Consider the following 10735-nt stretch of genomic DNA (forward strand, 5'->3'; position numbering starts at 1 on the left):
CAAATTGAGCTCCGAGATAGAGTTCAGACATTTTCAATGGCCTTCTACAGATCTACGCTATGCCTCTTATATCGCTTGAGGTGCTATAAATGGTTGTTACTTGATGAGCTTCGTGACGTCCTGCGTTGATAGTGCCGGACGAAAGTTGATCATGTTGTACGGAAACAATCTTTGTTTCTCGATGTGCTCCATCTGCCACGCGCAGGACACCAGTGAAATGAGTCTGACGTTTGCAAGACGAGGTGGTCTTGCAGTCTTTTAAATGAGCATGACTCAGGCCTTCTTCCAGGGCTCCGGGACAACCCCTCGTTCCCATATTCCATTCATCATCTCTGTCAACCAGTCTACGGAGCCGTCGTCCACGTTCCTAAAGGTCCAGTTGGAGATGCCATCAGGACCAGGGGTCGACTTGTCATTCAGATTATGAAGGGATTCCGTTAATTCTCATAATTGGAAGGCATTATCTATTAAGGGTCAAAATGAGCTTTTGTAGGGCGAACAGTCCTGGTCACTCGAGTTGTTCAGTGGCCAAATACTTGCTGGCGAGTCTTTCGAGTACGCTATTTACTGTCTCAGATTGTGATGCCTCGTGTAGAACCTACGCCGTCACATGTCTTTGGTTTGACTTGGTGTTGTTGTCATTGAGCTGATGATTGTGTAGCTGCAAGTCTCATCTGGCCATCCACCGAATTGCAGACCTCCTCCCAATCTTGTCTGATCAGAATTTGGCAGTGATCTATAGTTTTGTTGAGCTCCGCAATCCTTGTTTCCGGGCATTCACTTGAGTTTCTGGCATTTCCATCAATCTAACAGTGACGTTCTAGCTTCTAGAAGAAGAGCGAGGCGGCTATCCATCCTGTCCACTTCCAGTTCAGTCTGCATTTTCTTTGTCGCCGCCCTGATATCTTCTTTTAACTGTTCAACCCACTGCTCTAGGCTAAATTCTGAGTGCTGCGTTTGTGCTTGCTCTTCCCTAATCTTGTGAAAGTGATCGTAGTCTGTAATAGTGAACTCTTTGAGGTCCCCGCTTCTGACGTTGACAGAGGTGTCCAGGATATTGCGATCACTACCTAGGTCCACGTGGAGGTTAAACCAAGAGACCGACTCTAAATTCCATATGTAAAAGAGGTCAGGCCTAGTATCCCTGGAGTAGGATTTGCCGATCCTTGTGAGAACAGCCAGATCTGTTTTAAATGTGAAGTTAATATTGATTGTCGCTTGCCATAGGTCAACACCCTTGCGGTTAGCTTGTGAGTATCCCCATGCTTGATGTGGAGTTTTGAAGTCTCCGGCCACCAGGAGTGGGAATGTCTTGGCCTCGCTAGTTATCCTGTTGATGATTACCGCGAATCTTTGCAGGATGTCTTTTGGTGTGCTGTATATGTGAAGTATAAATATACTGGTTTTGTACTGTCCGCTGGGGATGATTTCAACGAATGAGTGTTCAACCTTATTGGATTCAAGATCTAGATTGTGGACTATGAACGTACATTTCTCTGTGATTAACATGCTGATGCCTCCTTCCCCCTCACCATAATATGTATGCGATTTATAGCCCGGTAGGGCTATAAATATATGAGCGTTTCTCTAAGCGTTTCTTCTAATAGGATGACATATGGCTTCTCCGGGTGAGTGCGAACGAACTGCTGGAAGACATTCCTTTTACGATGGAGTTCCGTACAAATCCACTGCAAGACATTAATTGCCCTGTGATGCGCCGCCATTGTTTGACGTAGTAGTTAGCATGTATTATAAGATGCTACGGAGTGCAGCTACTGCCTACCTTTCAGTGTCGGTATTATTCAATTTGTCCAACGACGTAATTGAAGCCGTCGCAGGAACGTGGCGCTCCAGATTATCACAACTGACCACTAGTGCTCAACCGTCTGCGTGAGTTTCTAGATTGCAACTTGAACTTTTTCGACGGATTCGCAATTTTCTTTATCGTCTTTTTCAATTTACGAACACTGGCGCTCTTTTCTGAGGCTTCAACTGCCAACGCTCTCTTTGTAGGTAGACCATTGGCAGTCTATTCCGCTACTGGGATATCCATTTGAGTTTCTGCCGCTGGGGCGTGAGTAGGTTGAACTGACTCTCGCTTGCTAGCCTTGTTGAGTTCTGCAATTTCTGCTGCAAGCTGCTCCATTGCGTATGTTAACGTCGCGTTTCTTCTTCGCAACTGCACTATACTATTTTGCTGTGGCGATTGATACACCAATACCTTTATTGGCGATTGCTTGACCCGGTCTGCCAATGTGGTACCACGAGAAGCAGGCTCCTGGATCTTAACTGCTGGTCCCCTGGAACGAGAGTGGCCCCAGAAGCGATAGCGCGTCCTGCAGGCCTTGCGCACCCTAGAAGACGAGCGTACCGTGAAGCGTCCCCTATTAGGGCCACGGTCCTGGCAGCCGCCATCCTCACAGCCGCCTGCGTCTCTGGATCGGCTCTTGGATCTGTGCGAGCTGCTGAGTGCCGGCTTGGGAGGGGTTGGCGACCTAGTTAGTTGTTTGGATTGTTCGCGGTTGCGCCGTTCTCTTTTCCGATGTGGTGAAGCGATGGGGTGAAGGCCTGCACGGAGGGTTCATGCACTTCAGTGTACATTCGTGTTTATCGTGTCCGGGTAGCTCGCACCACAGCCACGGCAGATTGCATTTTCAGTGGTTGGGCAAACGTCAGCTCTGTGACCGAGCCTCACACATACATAGCAAACGTCAGTTTGTCTCTGATACAGTGAGCATTTGACATAGCTTGTACCGCATTTTACGTATTCTGGGACCTTGAGTCCATAAAACAGGATGACTACCATGCTTGTGTTCTTGATTCTTCTCGCTTCGACTGAGCTTAAATTCTTGGGTTGTATGATGGCGCCATTTTATGCTGCCGTACCGTGAGGTTGTTGCAAACTAGCCTTGCATGAGCTGAAGCCGTGAGCCGGTTTAAGAGAGTGTTTGCGGGGAGAAAAGAGAGGAACAAATGATATTCGAGCTTGAAACATTGCAATAAGTGCATTTTTCATGAGACGAGTGCCTGTTGTGGAGAGGGTACTGATTTCGAAAGCGCGTGTGGAAATGGGGCGCCCTCATTTTACGAGAGGACGACTGGATGCCATGAGAGACAGAGCAGGACACGAGAAGAGACAATAAGGAAACTACAACTATTGCTAAAGAGTAGGTGGCTGTTGGAGGATGAAACGCACTAATGTTTTTATGTTAGCCGTTGTAGCAGTGTTGATCCTTTAGACGGTGTCTTAGCCGTTCTGTGCAGGTAAGCAAGTTGGACCTTGTGTAGCTCCAACTTACCTTTCGCCTTTTAAAATATTAGTGATGTTTTGAACTAAAATGGGATTTCGCAGGCTGTCGCTTGTTCGCCGAGACATTGAAGAGAAACAAATATATAACTTAATGAAAGGCGGCAAAAACACTACAGTTTTCATTAAAGTAAAGAATGTTGGTTACTTGCCTTAAGACAAATTAATCGCTGATTTTACTTCAGTAAGACTCCGTGTGGAAGTTATAATACCTTGTACATATACCTCGTGTATACGTATAATAACATCTCCGTTATAGTTGTTTGCAATTTTGAAAGAAAAGACGTATTTTCGTTTGTATGACATGCAAGGACTGATGTATTCCTAGATTATTCCATCGGTTGCTTCATCAATTGCTAACATAGGTAATAATATAATGCTACATTCTGGAAATCGACACTGTTTCAATAAGCATCAAGCAATTTTGATGACATCTCCCTCTAAACTATGATTTCTCTCAGCCCTGAATAGTGTTCTTCGCACAGATACCTCTCCTAAAAAGCACTAAGTCCTTAAACACCTGAGAAGAAATATGACCCAGTGGAAGAAGACATAAAAAACAGTAATAGTAACCATGAAAAAGTACCAATGACAAAAGCATGAAAAGAACCAAATGTATTGAACTTGCTGCGTCCAAACGTTAAAAAAATTGAGAAAACCTGTTCCGTATCGATGGACAGGGGAATAGTTTTGTTTCTTTAAAATTGTTAGTTGGCGAAAATGTGAAGGCCACGTTTATCTTTTGCTTACCAAAACGCTACTTATAGGCGCCGAATGTCTGCCTGTATTGTCTCTTGTCTGCTCGCTGTGGCATGTCAGCTCTCACTCTAGAAATTGATCTGCCGAAAACACTTTTTTCTTGCATCCTTCTTTGTATGAGCTATGAAAAATGAGCAATTTAGCTAGAAATGTGGTACAGTGCTTCAGAAGACCACAAAGAATACGAAGTAGTTTCCTGTTCTGTGCTATCGTTTCTTGTTTAATTAGATGGCACGTGTACTATGATATTGAGCCGGTAGCTTAAATGCAACATCTGGTAGTGGCTAGTTTTCTTCGTATCTATTCTATTTTCCCGACATTTCAGGAAGTAAGCAAACATGTAATAGAGCACGTGGCTGACCCACTTCTCTTCATATATATTTTATGCTTTCGCCCTTTATATTTATGAACCCTCATTCTTGTTTTCCGAGGACGCGTTCACAGAATACGAAAGATATCTTGGAACTCACGATATATGTTAAAGTGAAACTATTATTGCGACCATCCGTGAAGAAGAATTCCTGCACCAAATGTACGCTTCAGTTAAGCACAAGCTTTCGTTGAAAAACAATTTTAACTAGCGCTTGTTATGTTGGGTATGGCAGATTGCAAATACGCCCCATAAATTTTAGCCTGGAGGAGAACTGTCTGTTTATTGCGCATTCGATGTAGTTGAGCTTTTCAAAAGTGTGTTGTTTGTAAACGCTCGAAGCTATCAAAATGAAACTTTGTAGAAATACATTGCATAAAGAGGTAAATATTTCTGAAGAACTTCAATATTTCTGTGGCATACAGGGGCTTAGAACACTTTCGAGGAAGCGGTAAAACATGTAAAATGACGCTTCTAGCAAACGCAAAAGAAGATTGCGAAACTTTCCTTGAGCGAAGCACTGCTTCACTCTTTCTAGAAGCTTATGAGAAGCCCTCTGCACATATAATGGATGATTAAAGAACTATAATGGGTTCAGATTCCGTAGCTTCCCGTTTTAACTGTAAGCTTTCGCGCGTTGAACACCGCTGGTGTCGTCTAGAGAAATGTCGCTCGGTGGGGCATGCGAGTCAGCGAGGTGAGTAGGCCCGTCCAACAACAAAAAGATATGTCTTCTACAATATTTAATTGTGTAAAACTTCTCTGGGACTCTTCCTCAGTGTAACTTCGGATGCGATAATACAAGGCCGTGCAAACTTCTACCGACGTACTTGTGTTACACTGAAGAGTTATGGTTTTTTGGCCCATCGGAATAGATTTGTGTGGTTACGCTTAGAAGTTGTTGTGCGACACTATTGCTTTATTTATAGGTTTATAATTTCAACATGGTACAACTAGGCCTTTTATTTCGGTCTGTAAATATATGAAGGCTAATAAACTCGACACATATGTACGGTTTATGTATATCAGAAAGGCTGGATGTGATGCTAATACATAAATGCGATACGAGCGCGCAGCAATAGTTACAAAACATCTTTTTCAGAATATTTATTGCACCATTGGACGTTTTAGTTGTAATGAGATTTTTCGCAGTGACAATGTATATGTGTACGACCGAAGTTGTATTAATAATGACAATTCTCGCCTTATTGAGGGTTTAGGCTGAAAGCGAGTAAGGTATTACTTCATAGATAAGATATGGTTCGTACCATAAGGAACAGACAATCCTTAAAACTCAGAATAAACGACGGTTGCCACACGTGCGCGAACAATTGCCATTGTTATTGCTTCACATAATAAGCAAGCTTGAGATAAACACTTTTGTAGGTATAGCTCATGGACATTTTAGATGCAAAAATAAACTTTATTGTTTGACCAAGCTTCTGCAACTTGAGCCCAGAGGTGGGTGGTCTCCTCAGTCCAGGTAGCCATGGCTTGCTGCCTCCGCTTGAGCCCTGTACACCAACCGGAACTGGTTTTCCGGGTCTTGCATCACCAGCAGAGGCTCTCAATGGTGTTGCGATTCGTCGTCTCGTTCCACTGCTTTCTGCTCGTTATTGCCCAATGGTGGTGACAATGGTTGTACTTCCTGCTTAGTCCTGCCTTCCAGTACCATGTGGCAAAGGGTGTCGCGCATGTCTGGCTGGCAAAACTTGCAGTCCTGCCCACTGGCCCCCAGATACATCGCGTGCAGCAGTGCTCCGTGCTCGTAGGTTATAGCATGGACTGTTTTCCAGGGCACCGTCCGTTCCCTAGTCAGCCTATTGTGTACCGTCGCCTACCCACTTCTCTGCTTCATGCAGTGCACCAAAATCTCCGAGCACTTCTTGGGTATCTTGCGCTCGGGTGGTATCCTGCGCACTTCTTGCGCTGGCGGACGCTCGCTGGTTGCGGGTATAAAGGAGGGTGTGAAAGAATATCGTGCTCTTTGTCGTGCTGTGGCGCGGCAAGAACTAATCAGCTGTTCCGCCTGCCCCTTTACAGGTCTTTCCCTCATTGAGGGCACTCCGCGCGTTAGAGAGCGGTGATCCCGGAGATGTGGCGCTTCGCCAGGAGCGTTTTCCCGATATCTTCGTTCTTCCGACGTAGCACTCCAAGGCACGCCGTAGTGGACGGCTACGGATTCAAATGTCCACGGATCTTTACCGTGCATTGCAATCTCGACACACGGGAGTTTTCGTTTTCGCCTCCATCAGCAAAACAACCGCCACAACCGGAATTGCGCCCCCGTCCTTGTGCTTAGCATCACAACGCCTCAGCCAATTAGCCACCACGGCGGGTGATTCAGTAAACAAATACACGCACGTTGGCCACAACTTAAAAATAAATTGCGGGAACCTCTACCCCACACGCGACGGCAACAGGCAGAACGACACAAGCGCTGAGGTTGGCTCTGATTACAATCGCTACTCACGTTTGAAACCGGAGACTTTACCTCGCCAGAACACCCCGATAGTAATGTTGAGCTTCGCGATACCAAGCACTTGGTTACGGAGCATCGTGACATCACCTTGGCGGCAGCTCTTTCTTGTCCGCAGCACATTCGCGCGGCGGGAGCCCGAAAGGTAAAAGAGCAATCTCCCTCCCTAAAGCCAATCATGGGGAAGGGCCAGACGGAGATAAGAATATGGCAGTGGAACTATAGGAGCTTCCGTAGAAAGCGGGAGAACATAGAGCTCCACATTCAAAGCCGTGAAAAAGATAAACCCCAGATGTCATAGCCCTACAAGAAACCAAGAAAAAAGCAAGGGTTTAGGATTATAAAACATGATAACGGCAAGGAAGAAACACCACTCACGGCCTTCTTGGTTAATAGAAATCTAGCGCCAGTAGAGCACAAAATTAAATCGAACGGTGCAGACTGCCTCCTGATAGAGGTCTTACTGCTAAAGAGAAGCGAGGCCCCGCTCTTGATTCTAAACACATATAGCACCCCCAAGGCGGGATCCTCCCCATTAATAAAAGCCATAAATGAAGCGAGAAAAATCAGCAACCAGAATCCCCTAATAGTAGCCGGAGATATGAACGCACAGCACATGTCATGGTATTTCAGAACAAAGTTAAAGAAAGGAACTGGCCTCTGGCAACATGTTCAGGATGAAGGTCACATGCTCCTCACAGATCCGCTTGTACAAACTAGGATAGGAAAGAGCGCGCAAGCCAACACATGCCCTGACCTCACCCTATGCAAAAAATTGGAGGACGCTTAAGCTTCGCCTTCAAGAGTGGAACGCGATAGTGTTATCGCATCCCGTTCGCACCGCCTACTCAAACGCGCTACGCCAGCCAAACGTCGCGATCGGCACAGATAGCCGGGCCCCGATGCGCCATGAAGGCGGACGCGATCATGGGGCGAGGGGCGCGCCACGTGTCGGGGCAGCGCCGTACATTGCGAGGAGGGGGTTTTCTGTGTTTGCCGCAAGATGGCTCTGCGTGTGCGCAGAGCGCAGAAGGAATGTAGCGGAAACGTACTTCGCTACTCGTGAAACTGCGACTGCTGTAAGTTACATGGTCATACACAGCAGTATAACTTTCTACGGCACGTTTCTAAGGCAACACCGCATTCACTACAGGCGATTTTGTCCCGTTCTGAAGGAACGAACTCGTGGCTGAGTGGTAGCGTCTCCTTCTCACACTTCAGAGACCCTGGTTCGATTCCCACCAATCCCTCTTGCAAGATGTTTTTTTTGTTTATGAAGTGCCTTCTGGGATTTATCGCTCAGGGCCAACGCCGCTGACGCCGACGCCGACGACACCGGCTTTTCTGCGACACGAGCTCCTTAACGCTGTCGCGTTAAAACATAGTAGATGCACAATGGCACAACACGAACGAAAACCTATGGAGCCACCATTACGCTATAGAGACCACTATACCCAGCAGTATGCTCAAGAAGGAAAGAAGAAGGGTGACACGAGTGGTAGGCTGGGATAAATTCAGAGAAAGGAGACAGGTTAACGCAGATGGCAAGAAGATTGAAAACCTAAATGAATGGATTCACAAACTCTTGAAAGACGCAGAGCACACCACGAAGATGATAGAGATAGAAGTCGCAAGCAAAGGCGCTGACAGCAGGGTATTACACATGTGGCATGCACATAATAACTTGCAAAAAAGATGGATGAAACAAAAACACAACAGAAAACTTAGAATAGCCAAACTAGAAAGAGAAATCGAAAGTCATTCTCAAAACTTAGTAAAACAACAATGCGGTATAACATGTGACCAAATGAGCAGGAAATTGGGGCTCAAAGACACATGGCATGTTGTGAGACATCTTTTAGACCCAGAAAACAGCAGAGCCACTCAACAGAGGGTTGTAGCACGCATAATTTATCCAAGCCCACTTAATGACGAAGAAATGATAACGGAATTACAAAACCAATACCTATGCACAACGAAAAATCAGACGCTTCCCAACTACAGCGGCAACCCCAGCCCGGAACTTGACGAAAACATAACGGTAACAGAAGTAAAGGCAGCGATGCAGAAATTTAGAATATCCGCCGTTGCAGGAGCGGATGGGGTGATGAACAAAATACTAAGAAATCTACACGGGGACTGTATTCAAGGGATCAGGGAGTGCTTTAACAAGCGCTGGAAGTATGGATGGCTGCCAGAGACGTGGAAACACGCCAAGGTAACTCTCATACCCAAGCCAGGCAAAAAACTCGAACTAAGGAACCTCAGACCCATATCTCTAACATCATGCTTAGGGAAGCTATTGGAGCACGTGGCGCTATCCAGATTGCAAGACCGCATGGACAAGCACACTCTCTTTCCGCACACGAGGATAGGCTTCCGGCCCATCCTGTCTACGCAAGATATGATGTTCAGGCTTCCGAAAGAGGTAATAAAGACGTCGAATACCACCAACATTAAAGCAATAATGGCACTGGACTTCAACAAAGCCTTCGATAATGTCACCAACAATGCCATCATGAATGCCCTCTCCGACCTAAACGTGGGAGAGAGAATATACTCATACATCAAGGCTTTTCTAGCCGACAGAACGGCTAAAATACCATTCGCAAGTATCAACTCGGATACACTACAATTAGGAAACAAATGCACACCACAGGTGTCGGTGCTGTCACCCTTTCAGATCAACATAACCCTCATGCCCATGGCCACGCTTCTGGCCGCCATACCAAATTTATCATCGGCACTCTACACAGACGACATTACCCTCTGGACATTCAGGGGAAACGAATGTGATATCGAGAGCGCGCTACAGACGGGAGCGAATATAGTGCCCGGATGCGCCAGTAGAGTCGTAGTAACGTGCTCGTGACAAGAATACGAACTCCTTGTTATCAGACACAGACCAAAGAAAAACGATCCCCCAGCGCAATTGGATGTTAGGGTTGATGGTACAAAAGTTTCAGAAGTATAAACCTTGAGAATCCGGGAAATGCACATTCAAAACAACGGGAGAAACACAACTACGCTAAACAAACTAGTCGCATGAGCTGGCCCATACAAACAGAGTAATAAGACGAATAGCTAACAAACACAAGGGAATGAAAGAAACAGATTCGAGGAGGCTACATCAGGCTTCCGTGCTCAGGCGTATAGTAAATTATCTCCCCTATCTCAAGCTTCAGGCGACGGAAAAGAACAAGGTTGGATGTCTCAGAAGACAATCACACAAGGCAGCCCTTCATAATCCTAAGTATATATTGTTACGCCCACAAAAGGCGTTACTTTGAAGCCGGGTAGAGTTAGAAGCGATGGCCTTGGTCAACTGAGCACCTGTCGAGACTCAGCCAGCCAGCCACACATCGTCGTCCTCGTTCACTCCCCTTCGGTGCCCCCACATACTGTTTGTTGAGGCGTGAACCCACTATGCACCTAAGCGCGTCACATTCGTGAACCCACTATGCACCTAAGAGCGTCACAATATCAACAGAAAGGATGTTAATTTTAGGCATACACAACACCCACGGGAAGACACATTCTAAGGACCTTGGATATCAGGTAAGAAAGCATAGGGACGGATGCCGTTCCAATTCCTAGAGACATACACAAGTATCTGAGAATAGATCCAATCCCGAAAAACATGGATCCCGAACACCACACAGAAAAGAGGAAGGCGAGAGCAAAAGCCCTCCACGGGCAATATTCAAACCATATGGAGGCAGTCTGTAAGGACATTGCAGAGCTCCGTGATCACGATGCTTTTTCGATAGGCGTCGTGGGTATGCACCTAAAACCATCTCTCAGCCTGCCTCGTCGAAAT

The 10735-nt window shown here is 46.1% G+C and overlaps 1 protein-coding gene across 1 annotated transcript; it reads left to right on the forward strand.

Moving 5' to 3' along the window:
* Positions 1 to 9382: 9382 nt before the first annotated feature.
* Positions 9383 to 9787, forward strand: LOC140215855 (uncharacterized). The gene has a single exon (XM_072286181.1). It carries the CDS (start codon positions 9383 to 9385, stop codon positions 9785 to 9787), a length of 405 nt encoding a protein of 134 aa, XP_072142282.1.
* Positions 9788 to 10735: the final 948 nt, after the last annotated feature.

This window comes from Dermacentor andersoni, chromosome 2, assembly GCF_023375885.2.
Source record: "Dermacentor andersoni chromosome 2, qqDerAnde1_hic_scaffold, whole genome shotgun sequence".
Taxonomy (NCBI): domain Eukaryota; kingdom Metazoa; phylum Arthropoda; class Arachnida; order Ixodida; family Ixodidae; genus Dermacentor; species Dermacentor andersoni.